Source organism: Trachemys scripta, chromosome 8, assembly GCF_013100865.1.
Source record: "Trachemys scripta elegans isolate TJP31775 chromosome 8, CAS_Tse_1.0, whole genome shotgun sequence".
Classification (NCBI taxonomy): domain Eukaryota; kingdom Metazoa; phylum Chordata; order Testudines; family Emydidae; genus Trachemys; species Trachemys scripta.
The window spans coordinates 46,819,633-46,843,909 of NC_048305.1; the positions used below are offsets into that span (position 1 = coordinate 46,819,633).

The 24,277-nt window shown below is 42.0% G+C and overlaps 1 protein-coding gene across 1 annotated transcript; it reads right to left on the reverse strand.

Annotated features, from left to right (window-relative positions):
* Window positions 1–2,259: 2,259 nt before the first annotated feature.
* On the reverse strand, window positions 2,260–24,232 carry LOC117881578 (uncharacterized protein C1orf112-like). The gene is made up of 14 exons (XM_034778989.1): window positions 24,092–24,232; window positions 20,784–20,946; window positions 20,405–20,489; window positions 19,693–19,831; window positions 19,067–19,147; window positions 16,936–17,000; window positions 11,666–11,814; window positions 10,432–10,561; window positions 9,092–9,278; window positions 7,491–7,573; window positions 6,081–6,132; window positions 5,212–5,301; window positions 3,757–3,942; window positions 2,260–2,412 (listed from the first exon to the last, which is right to left on the reverse strand). The coding sequence occupies exons 1-14, from the start codon at window positions 24,227–24,229 to the stop codon at window positions 2,260–2,262; spliced, it is 1,701 nt and encodes a 566-aa protein (XP_034634880.1). The 5' UTR covers window positions 24,230–24,232.
* Window positions 24,233–24,277: the final 45 nt, after the last annotated feature.

Here is a 24,277-nt window from a genome sequence, read left to right on the forward strand (position 1 = left end):
ATTATATGTTCCATTCTATATGCATCCGAAGAAGTGGGCTGTAGTCCACGAAAGCTTATGCTCTAATAAATTTGTTAGTCTCTAAGGTGCCACAAGTACTCCTGTTCTTCTTTTTGCGGATACAGACTAACACGGCTGTTACTCTGAAACTTGTCATTTGGCAAATAGTTATTCTCCTCCTTCCCCCACCACCCACATCTGAGCACAAATGATGACGACTCCCCTGACTGCACCTTCAAAAGCAGCAAGATACACTGTTTGTGGGAAGTGTTGGTTAGGTAACCTTCTGCTGCAGACCAATAGGAGGCCCTGGGTTTTGGTGTGCTACTCCAGATGGCAATGGTTTTCATTCTGGCTCTGTGGATGAGGGGAAAGCAGTGGACGTGTTATTCGTTGACTTTAGCAAAGCTTTTGATACAGTCTCCCACAGTATTCTTGCCGGCAAGTTAAAGAAGTATGGGCTGGATGAATGGACTATACGGTGGATAGAAAGCTGGCAAGATCGTCAGGCTCAACGGTTAGTGATCAATGGCTCCATGTCTAGTTGGCAGCCAGTATCAAGTGGAGTGCCCCAAGGACTCCTCCCTCAGCAAGTTTGCAGATGACACTAAACTGGGAGGAGTGGTAGATATGCTGGAGGATAGGGATAGCATACAGAGGGACCTAGACAAATTAGAGGATTGGGCCAAAAGAAATCTGATGAGGTTCAACAAGGACAAGTGCAGAGTCCTGCACTTGGGACGGAAGAATCCCATGCACTGCTACAGACTAGGGACCGAGAGGCTAGGCAGCAATTCTGCAGAAAAGGACCTAGGGGTCACAGTGGACGAGAAGCTGGATATGAGTCAACAGTGTGCCCTTGTTGCCAAAAAGGCTAATGGCATTTTGGGTGTATAAGTAGGGGCATTGCCAGCAGATCGAGGGACGTGATCATTCCCCTCTATTTGGCATTGGTGAGGCCTCATCTGGAGTACTGTGTCCAGTTTTGGGCCCCACACTACAAGAAGGAAAAATTGGAAAGAGTCCAGCGGAGGGCAACGAAAATGATTAGGGGGCTGGAGCACATGACTTATGCACAGAGGCTGAGGGAACTGGGATTATTTAGTCTGCAGAAGAGAAGAATGAGGGGGGATTTGATAGTTGCTTTCAACTACCTGAAAGGGGGTTCCAAAGAGGATGGATCTAGACTGTTCTCAGTGGTAGCAGATGACAGAACAAGGAGTAATGGTCTCAAGTTGCAGTGGGGGAGGTTTAGGTTGGATATTAGGAAAAACTTTTTCACTCGGAGGGTGGTGAAGCATTGGAATGGGTTACCTAGGGAGGTGGCGAAATCTCCTTCCTTAGAGGTTTTTAAGGTCAGGCTTGATGAAGCCCTGGCTGGGATGATTTAGTTGGGGATTGATCCTGCTTTGAGCAGGGGTTGGACTAGATGATCTCCTGAGGTTCCTTCCAACCCTGATATTCTATGATTCACATTAGTAATGGGTTAAAAAAACATGGGCCAGATCCTTAGCTGGTAAACTGGAATAACTCCACTGAAGTCATAGTCTTCCCGCAGTTCAAATAAAGTCAATGGAGTTACACTGATTTACAACAGCCGTGGATCTGGCCTTATACATTTAGATCTTGGAAGAAAGAACAGTAATCACTAGATTTGAACACTGTAAAGGAAATTCTGACTTTACCAAATGTCTCTATGTTCTTTTTTCACCAGTGCAAGGAGTTAAACACATGTTGTTTCTACAGAAGATGGTTATGTTCTGTTTTCTGCACAACCACATCCCTCGCCTGAGCTCAGAATAGTGCTTTTGCAGGCAGTTCAGTGCCAAACAGGGCCAGAATTAATCCAATTCTCATCACAAGGAAATCCTATATTACCTTTGTCTGTTCTTAGTAAAATAAGGTCATTAAGTTATCCCCACTGGCTGGTTCATCTGGTTCTATTAATTTGTTTTTTCCCCATTTCTGGGGCTCAATCCCCTTTCTAGACTCTTTTTAGACAACAGTCCATCTAAAACTGATGTGGGGTAATATACGACTCATCACTACATGTACAGTTCCAGCTACATATCACTGGGGGAAAACGTGCTTGTGGGAAGAATTCAATCCCCAAAGCACTGGCAATGGCTCAGACACCATGATGTTTGAAGTTCAGGGATTCAGCTGCACTGCGCTTTAGAGAGCTGCTCCAACCCCAGTTAAATGCCTTGGTAACACACAAATGGTGAAACATCATGAGCCCTTCAGGGTAGCGATGCCTTACATTGTTGGAACAGTGAATTCCCTCACCTGCTTGCCCTTGAGGAGAGCCCAGAGCTGACTAGTAGCTCCCAACACTGCTGCCTGTAGTCCTGCCTCCAGAGTGTCGCCAGCAGAATTGCACACAGACAGCAAGACAGAGAGAGCAACGTTCTAGCAGAGATGGAGAAAAGGGTCAGGAGCAAGGTAAATACCTGGTCTACTGGATTCAGCTGCTAAAGCCTCACAAGAGGCCCAATGTGTCAGTAATGTAATTCTGCTAGTCCACCAGGCTATAAGCCAACTCATGCCACCTTCACAGAGCAAACTCCCACTGACTTCAGTAGGAGTTCTGCACAAATAAGGAGGGGAGGGTTTAGCAGTCTTATTAATCACCACAGAAACATAGGAAGCAGAACCCTGAATTGCTGGCCTTTTAGGTGGAGGTGTCCAGTCACACTCAAATCTCCTTAGGTTGTCAAGGAAAACCAGTGCTTGTCTTTCAGGTATGCCAGCCTCCGAGAACAGCAGAGACTTTATTACTTAAAAGAAATCTTCTGGGCGAAACCACACCAGAAATCTAAGTGAGAACACTGTATGTATGCTCGGCAAGAGATCAAAAAATAATTAAAATAATTATTGATCCGCAGAGCTTTCACTAACTATTGTTAGCGGACACATGAGACGTGAACACAACATTGCAAGGGAGGCACTATATGCCCAAAGATGAGCTCTTTCTGATCCAAAAGATTTTCAAAAATAGGAGTCTAAAGTTAGGTTCCTAATTCCATATTTGGGCACCTAAATGAGCAACCTGCCTTTCAAAAATGCCAAATAGCCAGTAGCTCCCATTGTGGCTGCCAGAGCTGTTCAGTAATCAGCCCTCTGGAAAGTTGGTCAAAAGTTGAAACTTAGCTCTCCCTTTGACACAGGAGTTATCTGACATTTTTGCTACTAAGAATTATTAGCCTGCATTTACTGGGGGAGAGGGGAGAAGATAGCTCTCTTCATAATATTGTACTGCAGTGACTCCTAGAGGCCTAGATCAGGGCCCCACTGTGCTACACCCTGTACACATACATAGGCCAGGTCTACACTACACACTTACTTCGCTATAACTATGTCAATCAGGGGTGTGAAAAATCCACACCCTTGAGCGACGTAGTTACACCAATCTTAGCCCCCCCCGTAGACAGTACTATATTGGCAGGAGAGCTTCTCCTACCGATATAGTTACTGCCTCTTGGGGAGGTGGAGTTAGTAAGCCAACTGGAGAGCTCTCTCCAATCGGCTTTAGAGTGTCTTCACCAGAAGCGTTACAGCAGCGCAGTTGAATCGGTGCAGCTGTGCCATGCAAGTTTGTAGTGTAGACCTGCCCATAATGAAATGACACTCCCTAGTCCAGAGAGCTTGCAATCTAGACATATTGTAAGGGTGCACAATAGGGGAAGAGTAACAATAGGCTCCTTATCGCTTAGGAGCTCTAGGTTTAATGAACAGAGTCACACCTTCCCTTACCACAGGTGGGAGTTCTCCCAGAGTGCACCTGCCGCTCAGCCACTGCCTGCATTGTGTGAGCCCCACCGCACAGAGCTGGTGCGCCACTTGTTTCCTAAGATCGGGAGTTAGGGCCTTGAGAGAAATATGCTGCCACAGGAGCAGGTTCTCTGCTTCTTTGGGAGGAAACTTTTGGGTAAACTCCACCTGCAAGTCAAAGTAAATGTTAATTAAAGAGATCAGGACAGAACCTGGAAGTGACGAGTTGCAAAACCTACAAACTGTACCTTGATTTGTGCTACTCTTGACAGTTGACAAGGAGCCACACATGAGGTGTGTGAGAATGATCTACTGAGGCAGTGTGATTCAGCAAATGGTACTCTCAACCATATGGGGGGATAGCAACAGAGAACAGGGGCCAGATCCTCAGGAAGCATAAATCTGCTTTGCTCCACTGAAGTCACTGGAGTGACTGATGATCTGGCCACAGAAGTTTGGGGAACAATTCCCCATGGAAAGCAGTCTGATGTTGGGCTCCCCATCACTAATCAATCTCCCTACTACTGAAGAGCCCATTCCTGCTTACATTTACTCATGAGTAACTTTATCCATGTGAGCAGACCAATGGATTTCACCAAGAGTTCTAAAAGTGCCTCAGGGTTCTCAGGGTCAGCCCTTTAACTCCTAGGCCAAAAGTTTGCAGCAACCAAGGTTGATCCCCTTTGATTTTTTTACAGATTTGCAACTCAGCAGGGAAATGCCACCATTCCCACACTGGACACTTGCTTTTGTAAAGCTTGGTGCATAGAGGAGCATACTAATATAAAACACTGACAAAATCATAAATGTTTTGCTATTCAGCCTTTTCTTATGAAGCATGTACAGGCTGATTCCCAAGCAACTAAACCACTTAGCTGAGTATCCTTTTTACCCTAGTGATTTCCTGTGCACCATTTATTAATTTACCTCAGCATTGTTGTTTTTTTGTTATTACTATTTAACTGTCATTTATTTGCAACCAACACGCCTATTGTGCCTTTAAACATTATACGTACAGCTATGGTCTCCCTTTATACTGTGACTCAAAAGTGATCTAGTCATTATTAGAATAAGCAGAGTTAACTCTCACCATCTCTCAACTGGGAAACAATCTAAAACACAGGGAAAATAGCACAACAAACTCAAAGCAAAGCTGGATCGATAATAAGGAAAAACTAAAGTGGTAAGAGAAGGCACTTCTGGGACAGCACAGGGGCTGAGTTAGTTATTAAGGTAACCCCCTGTGTCCTTTCTGTATTGGTATGTTATCTTTTGCTCTGCTTTATCATCTCACAACATCAGGATGGCAAGAAACCACTGTTTGCTCCACCCTCCTGTTTCTAGTGAACTGAAAATGGATGTCTTGTGTTTTAATGGAGGCCAATTGGATTTCTATCTGGCTTAGCAGAAGACCGGAGAAATTGGTGCGATACTTGCCTGGTGGTCTGGAGCCATCAAGAACAGCATACGCCTCAGCAGGACCCCCAAGACAGAGAGCTGGTAACACTCGCCAGGGCAAGACTTTATCTGAATTAGGATAACAGGGAATTGATCTAATCAAATTAAGAAAAATACACTGCTCCCAGCACATGAATCCCACAGGCTGGCATTTTCAAAGACTCAAAGACTTTTGTGACTCAGGAAAATGACCTAAAAATTAATATTGAGCCTCTGTTTAGGCAGCAACAAATTCTCCTCTTACACCAAAGATTACATTTCCCTTTTTAATCAAAACATCCCAATGAGTGATCACTGGTAGTTCATCACCATTACAATCAGGTCTTTCCCTGCATTACATGCCATCTATTGGTTTACTGTTTTCTATTTCACGATGCTATTTTTAATGGATATGTATGCTACTTTGCTCTTATTTATCCTTGGGGCATCTAATTGAATTCTTCTCTGTCCATTCCTCTAATTTATCATATAGGATCACTATAGTAACTTCTAAATTAGCAGCTCTTGCATCAGTTTTGCAGTGTCTGTATATTTCTCACCCCTTCCTTCAGATTGTTTACCTACATCACCACTAAATATATTTATAGTGTTACAAGTGCTAATTATTAATCCTCGGGAGGGAGGGATTTTCCCGAGGGAGGGAGGGATTTGCTGATAGCAAAGATGGAGCACAGAAAGGATGAGAAAATTGTCCAAGGTCACTTATGAAGTTTGCAGGAGAGCTGGAGTTAGAACTCAGGCCTCCTTACTCCCTATCCCTTGCATGATCTGTTTGAAAAAAGCAGAAAACCTGTCTGCCCAAACACACACATGTACATGCATACACTAGACTCTGCCACGCTACTCACCAAATGGGCTATCACAAAGACGTGATGAGCACACAATTCAGCCGTTCCATACCTGGGATGCAACAGAGAGAGGTCAGTAAGCCAATTAGCACAGCTGCCCTGTTCTGCTGGGTCAGAGAGAGTAGTTTGCACTCAGCCACACAAAGCAGAGAAATGGTTTTTCCTAAGGGCCTCTGTATATTTCCTTTGCCAGGAGAAAATTCCAAAGCCATTCTGTGGCCAGAGAATCAAGGAATATAGAGGATGTGCATTAACAGGAGGAAATATGACCCACCTTTTGCGGATCAAAATACAGGACCACTATACGACCAGTGTAGCATTAACCATGATTGCAATGCAAGAAGAAAAAAAAAAGACATGTATACACAAGTGCACAGTACATGGATGATAAATGCACACTGTTGATGTTAATCATATAAATAATAAACTAAAGTAAGTGTTGTAGAGTGAAGAGAACTTGTATAAAATTTGTAAATTGATACAGATACACTGGATCATTATAACAATGAAATTAATGTAAATATATGGAAATGAAAGTTACATGATACTAGTGAAATATATCTAAGGTTGGTGAAAAATGTTACGTTAATATATTATTTGAGAAACGGTCTGTGATCTTGTCTTTAAACACTAATGCACAATGCATATGCACCAGGGGGCAAAGTTTTAAGTGGCAAGTGCATCCTTAGTAGCGGCATATTGTGACTTGGGTGCTCAGCTGCACAACATTAACGTCCTTTAGCTGGAGACTTTTGGTATGGAATTTCCTAAGGCTGGGTTGTTTTTCAAAGAAAAAATACCCCTAAAAGCAGCAGCACCTCCACATTACAGGATTTTGAAGCTCTGTTGACTTGCCAAAATTTGCCAGTCCCACATGGAAATTCAATAGTTCGGCCAGATCCCACCAGAATGTCCTGTCGCACACACTTTGCAAGGATTGTAACAGAAAGACCCTTTCCTGAGAGACTTAGCAGCTGCACAGCTGAGGAGGTGCATTGCAAGAGCCCTCCCTCAAGCCTTTCTCATCCCTTTTCTTCAGCCGAAGTCAAAATAAAGCCTCATGGAGCATTAAAGGTTCTCTCTCCTCAGAGATGGCCATTTCCATGTCACATTTAAACTTGCTACCTACAGGCCTCCACTGTAGAGCTGTTAGAAAAAAAATGTCAAGAAATCTTTTATAAGAGTATGTTTTCCCCTCATGCTGGAAAAACAGCTGAACCATTTCTGCTCATGTTTTTCAAAATAAGCTACATTTTTGAGCAGAGACCAACCCTGGAACATGGCTGCTCTACAAGTTAAACTTTCTGAGAATTATGAGCAATTCAAACCATGCAGTTAGGAAGCCAATGCTCATGCAGCCTGAACAATACAGTGCATCGCTCCTCGCCCTACAATAATTGGGTATCTTACCGGGCCAGGAAGCACCATGAATCCATAGCCAGTAGAGAGGTGATCATACTAGAACCAAGGACTGCATCCAGCAGAGCATGCTCCTGAGGAAAGAATAGAGAAGGCACTTATGAACAGATTGCAATTCTACTCTCTACTGTTAATCCACTTACTAGTGTGACACATAATTAGACTAACAAGGTGGGTGAGGTAATATCTTTTATTGGACCAACTTCTGTTGGTGGGAGAGAGAAGTTTTTGAGCCACTCAGAGCTCTTCTTCAGGTCAAGCTTGTCTCTCTCACCAACAGAAGTTGATCCAATATAAGATATTACCCCACCCACCCTGTCTCTCTAATATCCTGGGACCGACATGGCTACAACTACACTGCATATAGAATTAGACTTGTCAGTTTGTGCAGTTAAAATGCCTAGGAGCAAACTGGCTTTAATATCGCATGTTCAGTTATAAAGGCAAGCAAGCAACACTAGGTTTATTTTTAACATTGGCCATGTGTGAAAATTTACTACAGCTGGTTGAAAATTTTCAAATTTCAAAATTTTTCAATGAAAAATAGGGTTAATTTTTTTGCTAGAATTTTGGACAAAAAAGAGGGACAAATTTTTCATGAAAATTTTATCCTTTTTGGGGGGCAGATCTAAACTTAACTTAAGACCAAACGCTATCCTTATTCAGTGCTTAGGCAGGCAAAACATCTGATTGCCTCGGTAGGAGTTTACTCTGAGTGAGGAATTCAGGAGTCAGTCCTAATTTTTGTCTGAAAAGATTTTTTTGTATTATTTATAGAAACATAAACACACAAGGCTATGCCTTCCTGGACTTATTAATACTTTGCATTTATATAGTGTCCTTTATTCTGTCTACCTGTATATACTGTCCCAAACATAGGGGAATTTCATAAGATCTCAAAGCACTATAAAAACATTAATGACTTAAGCCTCAGAACCCTCCTACAAAGTAGATAACTACTTATTTCCCTTTTATGGCACAGGATTGAACTGGATCACAAAAATACAGTGGTAGACTAGTAGGCCACTGCTCTGATCACTAGATAACACTTCCTCATTTACATGCACTGTGAATGAGTAAAACACTGACAAACTTAATACCCTTGGCTCATGGAATTGTAAATTTCCAGCCAGATGGCCCCAAATTGAAGGTGGAGAACCAAAAGACTTTCAGCCTATGTTACAGTAGTTGTGATGGTCTATCCTCTAGGAGATAAAATCTGAAGCTGGAATTTCTCAGTCTTAGGGAGGTGATCACCTTCAGAACTTGTATTAAAAGAAAGTACTAAACAGCTTTTTTAAAGAAGCTGGATTTTTGCACTCCTTTTGTGGTTTTACAAACAGATTTCTAATACAACTGAGGTCTCCAACCATGATTATACAGTTGTTTTTGGTAAATGACATTTGCTGCACATTTGCAGTCTTACTTGCCTTGTTTTTGCCTTCTGAAGTAAAGCGAAACCAATTCATGCCTGGACACATCACCTTTAGAGCTCGGTGTGTGAGGAAGGGGACACTTTTTGAAAAAGTTAAAATCCACCAGAAGGAAACAGCTGAAAAGGTGATCAATGGCTAAACCAAAAATCAACCTACCAGCTGAGGAAAGTGTGATGGGGGTGTGGATGCAATGAAGGCACACAAGTGGACACAGAAGTGGTGATACAGGCTGACAGGAACCTCAGCTTGTCCATTATCCATCACTCCAGGCAAACAAACAGGAAGAGAGAGCTCACCAGAGCACTGCTGGAAACCGAGAAAAAGGGCTGAGAACAAAGAGAGCCTGCAGAACAATGAAAGAGTGGGGTTACTGCTGTCCACACCTCACACCTCAAGGACAAACATCTGAGCTAGGGGAACTCCTTCTTGTCTCCTGTTGGGAGCTGTGGCAATAACACCAATATATTTACAGTAACAAATGTACAACTCTGATTAACTTTCTGTTTATAAACTCAGGTGATTAGCAGAGGCTTTTGGGGCTATAACAGGGTACACTGGCCCTTTACAATTAGAGGGGGCCAGGAGATCCTGTTCCAGGGACATTGGAATAAACAGAGGCCCTGGAAATGGCCTTGTAGCAAGAAGAGAGGAAGCAATCCTGGGGAATTAGTACTTGGTTAGGAAAAATCCAGTCACTGTCCCTTTAAGGGCCTGGATGAGAAGCCCTGTAGTATAGGATTGGGCAGGCTCCCCTCTCCCCTAACCAATCAGGGGGAAGATCTCCGAAGGAGCACAGTATATATATTACTCTCACTCTCTCAGAACAGAGAGTGAGTTGACAGGGAGAAGGAAGCCAGAGCCAGGAGACTGAGCTCCCGCTAGGAAGGACAGGACTGGCAACTCTGTGAACAACAGTCTGGGGTAGAATAAGAGCTCTGCGTACAGCAAAAGAGCGGGAAGTGAGCATGAACTTTTGTGTTGCTGTAATTAACTTTATTCTGGGGACACTGAGAATTACTCTGAACTGCTTTCATCTATTCACACAAACCCAGGTGGCGGGTGAAGGCATCCTGAGAAAACTGTGGGGAGTTCCCAAAGGGACCCAGGGTAAGCACAGAGTCAGGGCACTGCTGAGGCACCTCTGGCCATGAGGGGGCGCTCAGTAAATGGCATGCCTGCTACAGGGAAATAAATAAACACGCTGACTTGAGGGAAAGTTGACCAATGTTGGAGATAAAAACAAATTCGACCCTGAGGGCCCTCCACATCCTTGCATGAGCCCAAAGGCCATCCCTTCCCTCAACTGACCAGTGCATCTCTGCTTTGTACTGTGCACCCTTGAGGAGTTACATCACATCCACCAGCACATCTGGCCAAGGATCAGACAGTGCGCTCTCAGAGCCTGCTAATGCTACTGATTTGCCAGCTTGAGAGTCCTCTTGAACCTGAACCCCCATGTCTGCCTGTGCAGCTTGACTGCTATAGGCAAAAATTACCTTGGAACCTCTGCTGAGAACTGGCTTCCCGTGGTCCAGAGAGCCTGCACATTCTCAGGCTGAGAGGGCAGCTTGTCCATTACAGTAACCAGAAGATGACACTGTGGCAGATGCAACTCAGGAGAAAGATCTGCAGGGAATTTTTTTTTTAAATGTGAAGTACATTTGCATTTGTAGAGAACATTTTTGATGGAATCAAAACTAAGCTAGGGCGAGTGATTAACAACAGAAGACTGAGTGAAAAGTACATTAATGCTGCTAATGAAGCTCAAAAGTCACTCAGAGATGGAGCTGGTTGGAAAATGGAGGGGAGGTGGAGTCCCAGAGAAAATTTCATGTTTTCAGCAAAAAATAACTAATCACAATATTTTATCCAGAAAAAAAAAAAAGATTTTTGATTCAGAAATGCTACTGTAGTGCCTCATGAGAGTTGCGGTTAGAGTGCATCAGGCTCCCATGCTCCTTTATGGCCCTGACTCTATGGTCAGACTACATTTCCCATGATGCACCATACTCTCCCCCTTGATGAGAGCCTCATGAGAGTCACATGGCCACAGTGCGCATCAGGGAAGATGAAGGCTGGCTGGGGTAGCCCAGTATAGCACATAGAGGAGAACAGGAGCATGAGGCCCCTGAACTACAACTCCCAGGATGCACTGTGGCAGCATTTCAGAGATATTTTATTTTCTGGTTGAAATATTTTGGGTTTGGCTGAAAACTGGGGGCGGGACATGCAATTTTTGGATTTAAAAATTTTCATAGAAAAGACACTGGGGGGGGGGAGGGAAGGGGGTCAAAAACCCAATGTTTCCATCAAAAACAGTTTTGGCAGAAAATTTTCAGCCAGCCCACTTTTGCGTCGACTTGTGTGTCAGAAGGGCATCTTAACTAAAAATATGACTTGTTCAATATAATAAATCAGTGTTTTAATGCAATTTTCTCACTGCACGCAGAACAACAGTCATAGAGTTAAAGAACCTTTTATGTTGTTTTATGAGCTATGCAATGTTCACCCCACATAGTGCTGTAATTGCCTGAAGATCCTTTAGTACCTGAAAGTATTACTTAGGATCCATTATTAAAACTACTCCACAGAAATAAGATACCAACTTTTTGACATATGCAGAAGTGTTGTATAGCGAGTGAAGCACGAAAAATCAAGACACCTTGTTCTATTCCTGAGAGATGGCACAACTGTACTATTAAACACAGGAAGTAATATTTTTAAACCTACCTAATTTTTCACTTAATACCTGCTCCAGAAAAGGCCTGAAAGGAAGAAGCTGGTGAATGAGAGGGTCCAGTGCCACCAGAAAAACCCTGGCTATTTCATCTCGATGGGCCTCTGAAATCACCGGAGCATACAGACTAGGAGGAAATTTGCTGGAGGGGAAAAAATACAGAGCTATTCATTAGCACTGCATTTCAAATAAGCATGAAGAGACAAAAATGTGAGTTACTATTATTGTGGAGTAACAGATCTTTCAATACGAGCAAAGGGAAGCATAATTTTCATATCTAACAATGTATTTTAAAATGGAGAGCATGTGTCTATATTCTGCCTTTAAACCAACTACTGAAGGCCTATATTTTATTAACCACAGTACGAAAAACTCTCTAATCTGCTTCTGCTGAAAAACAGTAAAAGTGCATACAAAGAGGAATTTACTCAATAGGTGCACGAGTGGAAAACTTCAAAGGGAAACATTTGTAGGTTCAATTTGTTCCAGATGATGAGAGTACCAACATAGTGGCCTGCAGGTTAGTGAGAACAGGTTAACGCCATTTTGCTTTGCAGAAAATGAAAACTTAGGAAGATTCAGTGAGAAACAAAATATTAAAAAAAGATTGAGTCCAAAAAAAAGAAGAGGAAACAGAATGAGGGAAAGCAGCAGAAAGGGAGAGGGCATCAAGTGAAAACCTACTTGTCATATTCTGGGGTGCAATCCAGACCAGTGCGGGGTTCTGTCACCACCTGCCCTGCAAATTTGGGTGCCTCACAATGCTTTGCTGCTGTAGCTCCCAACCTGGGCCACTCACAAACAGCAGGCAGGTCACCTCCTGAGTATCTGTGTGGAGCTGCAGTCCTGGTCCAGCATCTCTGACACCAGCAGCTTGTCAGCAAACACCAGCCACACACTGGCTTCCAGCAGTACTTGGTTACTACTTGCAGTGACCCCAACACACTCCCAGTCCTGGATTGTCCCCAAAATGGGTGTTCTGCACTGTCCAGCCTCTCCCTGACAGTTCAGATATTATCCAACTGTTTGCTACTTTAACTGGAGTTACCCAAACAGTTCAGTTTAAAGACAACACTGGATTACGTTTGGTTAAAAACTAAAAAGTTTATTTAACTACAAAAAGATAGATTTTAAGTGAGTACAACTATAAATATTAAAGTCAGAAATGGTTACAAGAGAAATACAGATAAAATGCTCTCTAGTAGCTAAAACTAAACTAGTCTTGGTTCAAGGTAAAATCCTTATCCCAAGTTCCCAGCAACAGGGCTGACCAAATTCTCAGGTCACGATGCCCACACCAAGTCAAAGGGCTGGTTCCTTTGTCTTCTTGGGTGAAACAGAAAGCAAGAGAGAGATAGGGAGAGAAAGAAAGATATCCCTGGGGTGTTTTTGCCCCTCACTTTTATAGTCCAGTCACCCTTTGAGATGCATTTTCTGGAGGTTACCCCTAGATAAATTTCCTTCCCATTGTGAGGATAGAGACATGACATCTTGTGGTGAAAGAGGTTCCCTGTTGTTGCTTGTTAAAACGCAGAGCAGGTCTACACTTAAAGCACTGCACCAGTGCAGCTGCGCCACTATAGCGTTTTGGTGATGACGCTACTATACCATCGGGAGAGCTTCTCCTGGCGGCATAGTTAATCCACCTCTACGAAAGGCGGTATCTATGTTGACAGGAGAAGCCCTTCCATCGACATGGCTCTGTCTACATTGGTGTATAACTAACTGCATCGCTCCGGGGTGTGGCTTTTTCACACCCCTGAGTGATGTAGTTATACCAATGCAAATTCATAGTTATACCTGGCTGCAGATCAATCTGTTCCTGCCTCCCATTCACTGCCAAATGGCCACTTGATGGGTGATTTGCCAATCAACTTTGATGACACCAGGCTAGAGGTGTTAGCTTGTCCGTTGTCTCTAAGGAACAGGTTACCACCTTCCCAGATTTGTCTGGTGAAAACACTTCAGTCATAATTTCAGTTTATGTTCACTACTTTACATATTATGTTGCTACACACATTTCACCATGATCTTTTGTACAAAGATTATTACAGTAGTGTGTAGGGTGTGAATACAGAGGTGCATTCGGTCACCCTACTAGTCTAAGAACAGGTCTACGTTACAGACCTGTATCTGGATAACTACGTCTCTCAGGAGTGCGAAAAATCTACACCCTGAGCAACAGTTATACCAATCTAACGCCCTGTGTAGACAGCACTATGTTGATGGGAGAACTTCTCGCGTCAATATAGCTACTGCCTCTCGCGGAGGCAGATTAACTACACCAACAGGAGAAGCTGTCCTGTCAACGTAGGAGCATCTTCACTTAAGCGCTACAGCTGCACCAGTGCAGCGTTTTAAGTGTAGGCCTGCCTAAGAGGTAGGCCTAAAGTGTTTTGGGGTGGAGTTTTGTTTTGTTTTTTTTAAGTTATGAATTTCTGCATCTCCCAGGACTGAAAGAACAGGTTTAACCAGCATCTCCCTGAGTGATTTTTTTTATAATGGTAGATGTTAAATTTTATTTCCACTTTGAAATTGGCATGGGCATGGCAGTTTTCAGTGTTTCGGTTAAAACTTTTATGTATAAAAAATAAGAGTTGCAAAGATATGTTTTTCAAAACTAGAATGGCATAAAGGTGTTGGAAGTATAGGAAGGACTTTAGGGCTATTTGACATAGAGCTATCTACCAGCATAGTTATACCGGTATAATTCCCCATGTGCACACTCTTGCTCCCCCACCCCATATCTGTCTGCTCTGATTAGATTGTAAGCTCTTCTGGGTGGGAACTGACTACTACTCTGTGTTTGTACAGTGCCTAGCACAATTGGGCCCCATTCTTCACTGGCCTTTAGGCACTATCATACTAAACATGATTAATAACTATAGCGATATAATTGTACCAGTAAATTTCCCCATGAAGACAAGCCCTTAGATACTACTAAAATGAGCATTATAGAAACAGATTACATAGAGACTATGTAAAAATGGCATCTTCTTACTCAATACATTTGCTCAGTTGTTAACACTTTCATACCTGTAAGCCCTGCCAAGTCAGCACATGCAGAAGAGAGAGCGCATCATCAAAAAAAATGATTAACTGAGAACGTGACCTTGCAATGAAATGTGCACAAGAGTCCATCTGCACCCAACTCACTGAAGAATCTGGGCTTAAATTCCAAGTGCAGCATCAAAATGTGCCCTCAATTACGCCTACATTATGCTATTTTCCTCATTGCCAGGGCAAACTGAATAAGTATCCTATCTCAGAGAAAAGTGACAAGCAATTTAAAGTCCATGATATTATGTATTGTCTGCAGAGCCGCAGCAAAGTGTGTTTCAGCAAGGATTAACCAGCCTGNTTTATCTGTTTAACAAAAATGGCCTCATCCTGGATTAAGGTCAGAAAGAAGCAACGTCTGTTACGACAGAGATCAAATGAGTCACAAAAGGTTTCCATGTCTTGAACACAAACACACCCACCCACCCCACCCAATAGAAACTATTACAAGTCACCCCGATCAGAGTCGCTAAGGTTTTTAATTTAAAAGTTGCCTTTTAATGTCTTATCTAAATATCAGATGCAATCATGCAGTCCTGTTAACAGCAACTCCTGCTGACTGAAGAGTAGATTTGTGATAGCGTAAGTCATTTGTTTCCATCTCTACAACACTAATTTACAGTGGAAAGCTGGAGAAAAAAAAAAAGAAAAATCTATTAAGGCATCAGGCTGCTGTGTCCAGCCTGCATCTATTAATTCTAGCACAAAAATTGCTCTCCCCAGCTTTGTTAAGGCAGATTTAAAGAAATTCCCAGATGATGATAATCAGATTATTAAAGCAATGGGGGAAGGGGGGGGAGGGCAGGTCAGGTCGTATCTGGGAAAAAAAACATGAATTTTATTATTTAATTTCTGAGTAAATATCCACTCTAAAAAAAAAACCCATATCGTACCTCCACCACAATTCAAATTATCCAATACAAAGATGCCATGTGTTTTTTGTTAGAGATATAAAGTACATGAAAGCCATTGTTATAATACAGGGGTTGGCAACCTTTCAGAAGTGGTGTGCCGAGTCTTCATTTATTCACTCTAATTTAAGGTTTTGCGTGCCAGTAATACATTTTAATGTTTTTAGAAGGTCTCTTTCTATAAGTCTATAATATATAATTAAACTATTGTTGTATGTAAAGTAAATAAGGTTTTTTAAATGTTTAAGAAGCTTCATTTAAAATTAAATTAAAATGCAGAGCCCCCCGGGCCGGTGGCCAGGACCCAGGCAGTGTGAGTGCCACTGAAAATCAGCTTGTGTGCAGCCTCCGGCATGCGTGCCATAGGTTGCCTACCCCTAGTATAATTCTAAGGCCTGAATGTTCTTTAGTGAAATTCTATTTTCAATCCCTCATTAAATTTGTTAAATAAATAAAAAAATCTGCTCAGGCGGAATATTTCCATGTTCGATCATAGTGAAAAAACTATTTTACAAAATAACTGTTGCTGAGGTGCATAAAATGTGGTTTATGTTTTCACCAGAATGTAACTAAAATAAACTAATTGTCCCACCACACACGTACTTTCAATTAAAAGGAGAAAAAGCAGGTCCCATTGTTAAGTGATTACATAATAACAAACTCTGTCACAGTGCAAGCACCAAGCAGAACAGAACTATGGTTATTGTGGGACAATAATTATTTCCTAGCCTTTGTGGGGTTTAATTTAACCTTAATAGTGCATTAAATTTCTTTTGCACTTAACTTTTTTTAAAACAAAATGTTGCCTCGTTATTTCATTGCAGAGGCCCTATAGAGTGAGTAATCACAAGAAAATCAGTAGTTAAGGGCTCCATCTGCACCATAAGGTCTACCCAGGTAGATCCACTGATAGGATCTATTAGAAGAAAATGCAACAGAATGAGGAGTTTGGTAACATGTTGGTATTCATGGCACTGATTCCTTTTCTGGTGGCATTTGGCGGATAGGTTAAAATGACTAGTAGCTGCACAGACAAACAGACCACACTAAAGCACCCAAAATAAGTTTCCCATGAGGAAATACAAATTTCTCTGACCTCCATACACCAAAGAAATTCTATACACTATTGCTATTTTACATATAACAAATCAAAGAGTGGCTACTGCAATCTTTTATTTTTGCAAGCCTTGTAACGTTTGGAACTGCTGTAACTACGACAGACACTTACAGAGCTGATACAGAGATATTCCACTGCAGTGGAATCAAAGAGCTATTCTTTGTGGTTCACTTACCTATATATCTGAAGATACAGCTGGTGTAATCGACAGCAGGAATCAGAGAGGAAAGGAATAAATTCCTGCAAAAGCCACCAATTTTTAATGGTATTTTCAAAATGAAATAACAATTAAATATATTTTTCTTCTGCTTACTTGAATTTATTTGTGAAATGCTTTATTATGAAGTCTAATTTTTAAAAGTTGTAGCCTGCTGTGATGCATAGTGCAAAAGAAATGCAAAATGCACAACACATGACAAATTATCAAGTAAAATTATCATATGTTTCTCCTCTTTAGGAAGCTAAATGAATAAGCTAAGGGTTTTCTTAAACTTCTTTTACAGGAGCAATAACCACAGTCAATCACAAACAAACAAAAATGCACTCTTCACATATTTTAAAGACTATTGATTCTATCCCATGCATAAACAAAAAGATAACTGACATTAACACAACAGACAAGGTGATTATATACCTGATTATCTACTCTGCATTTGTTATTGCTATTTGGCGTGTTACTTAAATGGGTACCAAGAGGTTAAAATAAGAATATCAGAAGAAAGAGCTGGGGGGAGAAGGAAAGGACAGAGAGAAAGAGTAGGAAAGAGGAAAGTGGTTTTCTGTAGTTATCCCTAGGTAGGTGATAGGAGCTTGCAGAAAATCCCAGGAGAAGAAGAGTCCAGCCAGATTATTTATTTTTAAATCTCCTGCTCACATTTGCTTTAAGAGGGAGCTTAAGGTCTTTTTAAAGAGCAATCAAACACCAGAATTCACACATTCAGAGACAGCCTTACACCTTTTTCTGTGTAACAATTTTTCTTCACCCATCTGCATATTTAACTGATTCCTGTTCACCACTACTACACTGCTGCACAAGACTAGCCAGAGGATTTGTGGGGAGGGTTAGGAAGGGGATTCTCTTGGCTACATCCCAAACTTAACTACCCTATTTTATAAAAAGATGTTGGACAGTGATTGAGATCTTCAGGTATCGCCCCACCTCCAGCCTCCTCCTGCAGAAATGGAATCCAACTATTTGTGCTGGTGATATGGATAGTTGCCAACATCTAGACAAATGTTGCAAAGAGCAGTTGTTCAAGTAAGTTGGGGGTCTGTCGATCACTAGGCCCCAAAGCCACTGGTGAACCTGTTTCTCTCTCGCACCGTCACTTGGTAGATGTATGTATTAATATCCCAATTTTGTAGACATGGAAACTATAGCACAGAGACAGGACTTGAATGAAGGAATCCTTTATTCTCAGTCCTGTACTTAATCCACTAGAACAGTGGTTTTCAACCTTTTTTCATTTGCAGACCCCTAAAAATTTTGAATGGAGACATGGACCCCCTTTGAAAATCTTAGACATAGTCTGTGGACCCCCATGGGTCTGCGGGCAACAGGTTGAAAACCACTGCACCAGACCATACTGCCTCTCATGCTATCAAATTCATCCTCCTAGTGGCAAATGATCATATTGGCTTCTCAGCAACTGAACAAGTTCAAATGAAGGCAGTCTGCTAGTAGGAAGCTGTTAGCGGCCCCGTAAAATCAGCAGCCTCCTGGGTGGAGCTACCTCCCTCAGCTGAGAACTAATCTGCGCCCACTGAAAAAAGTTGAGGGTCCTGTGGACAAATGCCAGCCCTGGGATGCTGGACGTGGGACCAGGAATATGTTGTGAACATTATGGATAAATCAGCAACAAGCTTACACCCCTCGCAACTGTTTGTCTGTTTACATTTTCAAGGCAATATTGGTCCCGTGCCAACTGTGAGGGATAAGCACCCCTCTACTGACTCATCAATGCCAATGCCTGCAGCATCTCGCTGCTCCCATCCAGGTACAGTACTGACCCTGCTTAGCGTGTGAAATCTGATGGAGTCAGACAGCATGGTGTTCAGCTGGAAGAATACAGCAAGGCAGCTATTTAGCAAAGGATAGGCAGAAGTAGTGAACAGTATTAGGTATCCAAATTGTATTACATGTGAGATAATAAATCACAAGCAGGTAAGTATGGGTGTTAATTATGCCATCCAGATACCACAGTCATAAGTATGGTGTAGCAACACAAAATACTTGATCAGTGTGTCTATTTGCATAGTACAGAGTTAGTTTTATACTCATGTAGGACCCATATAATAAATCTTACCTTGATGTAGTGAACAAGAGAATTAGCAAAGAATCTACACAGTTTGACTGTCCTCTGGAACAACTTGTAGTCAGTGGTCTCCTATCAAAAAGGAAAGCAGCAATGAAAACACCATGGACAGACTAAGAAGATATCAAAGAAAGCAACATTGCAAGATACATTACTAACAGGGCTAGAAGCTTTATTTTGTTTGTTAAAGGAAGCTTGGATTCCACACAAACACAGCAGAAATTGGGGAAAACCCCTAAGAATGTGTGATGTCCCTGGAATCTCGAAACAATTTTTCACAGGAATCTTCAAAATTTAACTGTTGTCTTTTAATTGACCTAGTGAAAGCAGCAGTATGTGAAATGAATGAGATTCCTGATAGAGTACTGGAGGAGGGGTGGGAGGGAGAATACTCTTTGTATCTACCCAAAGTATCCTGGATGCTAACCAGTGCTATTAGACTCCCTTTCAATGTGTTTTTTTAGAGAACCTTGTAAGCAATGTGAAGTACCTAGTGTGTAAAATGAGACTATTTTTTCACCAATAACACTGCAGAGCAAACATATCTATTTTTGCAGTGCTTCCTAACCCAACTCTTTCTCAAGCCCAAAAGTAGTTTTGGGGGATTGTTCATTCACCTGTGTCCCAGACAGCTTCATCTGCTCAGCCAGCTGCAAACAGGAATGGAACGAGAAGAGGGTGTCCTTGCACAGGCCACTGAGGATGTCCTTGTGTTTCAAATGGCTCTGTAGCAGGGAATGGTGCTTGAGGCTTTGCCTAAAAAAGCCAGACAGGAGCAGGATCAGATGCTTAATTGTCAGAAACAAATCAAGTGACAACAGGTCATCATGAGCACTATTCCACAGACCCTACTCTACTCTGTCTAGGTTCCTACACTGCACCCGTCACCATGGTATCTGAGTGCACTAATGCAGCAGTGTCCTGACAAATGCCAAGGAACTCAGAGACAGAACCATTCTAGTCCCATTGTGACTATTTATTGAAGCACAGAAGGGATACAGGATGCGTCAACAAGGTGACAGAATCTAATCCAACAGTGTCGGTGGAATTCCAATTCAGACCCTTGGGGAACATTTAAATCATAATATTGTATTTAGAATTTATTTCCTTAACGCATTATAAAAAAAGATCAAAGAGTGTTTCACTTTCTAAGACAAGGCTCATAACTTTTCCCACTGAGAATGCATTACTGGTTGAACTTCAATGGGAATCAGGGCCCCACCTCCCATAGGAACTTTTGAAAAGTATAGCTTTAAACAAGTTATATAACAGTGGCTCTAAAATACACTTGGGATACACAACAGCAACATTCAAACTATTAAAACATACTTGATTATGAACTTCCATGTGTTGGCATGAAGGGCATGGTCCATGTTGGAAATGACAGAGCAGATCTCCAGCACAGTGTGGATCACTGCAGAGGGAACAGTAAGAGCAAACAAACACCGAGTTTAAATGGACCTGTATATTCAATGCCTGAAAAAAACCAAACACAGCTGTCACATCACTGCATTTGCAAAACCACTTCCAGTTCTGGAAAACTGACCAATTATAAGGTGCTGAACGCCCTTAACTCCCACTGAAGGCAACAGGAATTGAGGATGCTCAACATCTAGCAGGAAGTGCTCTGCATTTTGGGGGATCAGGCCCACGGTCTGTAGAAAACAGGGGGCTGGGTAGGATAAAGAAACATCTTTCATATACACACCTGATACCATATCTACAATACTGTCCTCAGCAGAAGCAGATTCCATAGAGATCATATCAAGCAGCTCCATAAGCTGCTTTTGAAGAGAATAGGTCTCTTTAAACAGAGATTGCAGGAGGTCAGAAATCAAGTGCAGGCACTCACTGTACAGTGACTCGCTGTCCTGTAGGAAATGTGGGATTAGGGAGCGTTAGAAAATGTCTGAGAATCAAGACCTGATGTTGCTGCTGCTGAAATCAATGGGAATTTTGTTACAAATGTCAATGGGCGCAGAATCAAGGCATACAAACATCTACTTCAACTCACACAACCAGCAAGAGCTGTAGATTTTAAATAGCCATCTGTGGTTACTATGCATGAAATACAAAATACCACTCTTAGGGCCTGATCCAAAGACCAGTGAATCAGCAAGAGTCTTTCTAGTGATTTAACTGAACTTTGGATCAGACCCTTGATGCATGACTCTAAACTCAGATTTCTACCAAAATCTAGGACCATACCTCATGACAAACATAGTTGTATCCCAAAAGTTTCCCAGTACGTTAAAGTGTTTCTTAATAATAGATTGCCTACTGGAGGAGAAGTCCTTAGCAAGGTATTTAATGAGGCTAATGAAAGGCTGAGGAATAGTGGAAGCGAGATGGATGGGAATAAAGGAGTGGGGATTGACATTACCATATCCGAGGTAGAAGCCAAACTCGAACAGCTTAACGGGACTAAATCGGGCGGACCGGATGATCTTCATCCGAGAATATTAAAGGAACTGGCGTGGGAAATTGCAAGCCCGTTAGCGATAATTTTTAATGAATCCGTAAACTCAGGGGTGGTACCGTTTGACTGGAGAATAGCTAATGTGGTTCCCATTTTCAAGAAGGGGAAAAAAAGTGACCCGGGTAACTACAGGCCTGTTAGTTTAACATCTGTAATATGCAAGGTCTTGGAAAAAATTTTGAAGGAGAAAGTAGTTAAGGACCTTGAGGTCAATGCCAATTGGGACAAATTACAACACGGTTTTACGAAAGGTAGATCGTGCCAAACCAACCTGATCTCCTTCTTTGAGAAAGTAACAGATTTTTTAGATAAAGGAAATGCAGTGGATCTAATATACCTCGATTTCAGTAAAGCGTTTGATACGGTACCGCATGAGGAATTATTGGTTAAATTGGAAAAGATGGGGATCGATATGAAAATCCAGAGGTGGATAAGAAACTGGTTAAAGGGGAGACTGCAGTGGGTCGTACTAAAAGGTGAACTGTCAGGTTGGAGGGAGGTTACCAGTGGAGTTCCTCAAGGTTCGGTTTTGGGTCCGATTTTATTTAATCTATTCATTACTGACCTCGGAACCAAATGTAGGAGTGGGCTGATAAAGTTTGCGGATGACACAAAGTTGGGAGGTATTGCCAATTCGGAGAAGGATCGGGATATCCTGCAGGGAGATTTGGATGACCTTGTAAACTGGAGTAATAGTAATAGGATGAAATTTAATAGTGAGAAGTGTAAGGTTATGCATTTAGGGATAAATAACAAGAATTTTAGTTATAAGCTGGGGATGCATCAGTTAGAAGTAACGGAAGAGGAGAAGGACCTCGGAGTCCTGGTTGATCGCAGGATGACTAAGAGTCAGCAATGTGACGTGGCTGTGAAAAAAGCTAATGCGGTCTTGGGATGCATTAGGCGAGGTATTTCTAGTAGGGATAAGGAGGTGCTGGTTCCGTTATACAAGGCACTGGTGAGACCTCATTTGGAGTACTGTGTGCAGTTCTGGTCTCCCATGTTTAAAAAGGATGAAATCAAACTGGAACAGGTACAGAGAAGGCCCAATAGGATGATCCAAGGAATGGAAAATCTGTCGTATGAAAGGAGACTCAAGGAGCTCGGTTTGTTTACCTTAACCAAAAGAAGGCTGAGGGGGGATATGATTGCTCTCTTTAAATATATCAGAGGGATAAATACCAGGGAGGGAGAGGAATTATTTCAGCTCAGTACTAATGTGGACACGAGAACGAATGGATATAAACTGGCCATTGGGAAGTTTAGGCTTGAAATTAGACGAAGGTTTCTAACTGTCAGAGGGGTGAAGTTTTGGAACAGCCTTCCGAGGGAAACAGTGGGGGCGAAAGACCTCTCTGGCTTTAAGATTAAGCTTGATAAATTTATGGAGGGGATGGTTTGATGGGATAAAGTGATTTTAGTCAATAGGTCAATAACGTGCCATCGCTGGTAATTAGTAACAATGGTCAATGATGGGATATTACAAGTTACTACAGAGAACTTTTCCAGAAGGTCTGGCTAGAGAATCTTGCCCGCATGCTCGGGGTTCAGCTGATCGCCATATTTGGGGTCGGGAAAGAATTTTCCTCCAGGGTAGATTGGCAGAGGCATCTTTTCGCCTTCCTCCGCAGCATGGAGCAGGGGTAGCTTGCTGGAGGATTCTTAGCGACTTGAAGTCTTTAAATCATGATTTGGGGACTTCAACAGCTGAGTCAAGGGAGAGAATTCTTCCAGGAGTGTGTGGGTCAGCATCATGCGGGCGGTCAGACTAGATGATCATAATGGTCCCTTCTGACCTTAGAGTCTATGAGTCTCACTGCGTAATTTGGCTCCATAAGTATTTAAAGATTCTAATAATCAAGGAAGACAAGCTCAAAAGTGAAATTGATGCTAGTAGGATGGATGACAAATTACTATGTCTTATGATACTAGCACTGCTTACAGCAGGAAAGGTTTCATGCACAACAATCAGTTTTCCTCCATGTACAGGTGCTGTAAAATGCAACACCAACATGTTTTAATACATAACGCAAAGAATTTAATCCCAATCACAAGTCTGCCTTGAAATTTGCACTGAATCATAGGGTTAATATTAACACATCCATAATCACTGAAAACAATGGGCTTGCACGGGTGTCAATGAGGGCCTAATTAGTTAAACAACTTATTGGGCACAATACAGGAGTAACTGGGTGAAGTGTAATAGTCTGTGATGTACAAATCGGACTAGATAATCTAATGTTCCCTTCTCATCTTAAACGGTATGAATTTCATCAGAAGAACCTTTATTACTGGTAATAATGCACAAGATGGAAACAACAGCTTGGCTTTCATAGGCCACGCTGAGTTTGCAGGGCTGGTAGATGGAAAAGCCATCTTTATACTTGTAAACTGAGCACATTTGATCCAATATTGAGACAAGTATGGAAAGCCACAAATGTAACTTTTCAAAGCAAAATCACATCTCAAAGGATTTTTTTAAATGATCTATAACTAGATCTAGAATAGTTTTTTCCCCTATTAATCCAGAGACCTACCTTGCAGTGCATAAATGTGTTTTTGATTACATAAAGAATGGAAGAAGGAAGGGTACGGATATTCTCTAGAGGCACAGGCTCCTGCAGGGTACAGATATGTCGCACACAACCCGTCAGAGTTTCCAGCAGCTGCACCATCGTCTGCAAGTGAAATCATCATCATCATCACTGAAGGCACAATCTATA

Bases quoted from the DNA above. Each gene is read 5' to 3' on its own strand.
- LOC117881578 (XM_034778989.1), bottom strand. From the start codon at position 24,229: ATGGTGCAGCTGCTGGAAACTCTGACGGGTTGTGTGCGACATATCTGT. The intron at 20,490-20,783 runs GTGTGTATATGA...TTCCCTCTGCAG, and splicing joins TATTGTAGATATGGTATCAG to TGATCCACACTGTGCTGGAG. The intron at 10,562-11,665 runs GTAGGTTTAAAA...AATTCCCTGCAG, and splicing joins GGTATTAAGTGAAAAATTAG to ATCTTTCTCCTGAGTTGCAT.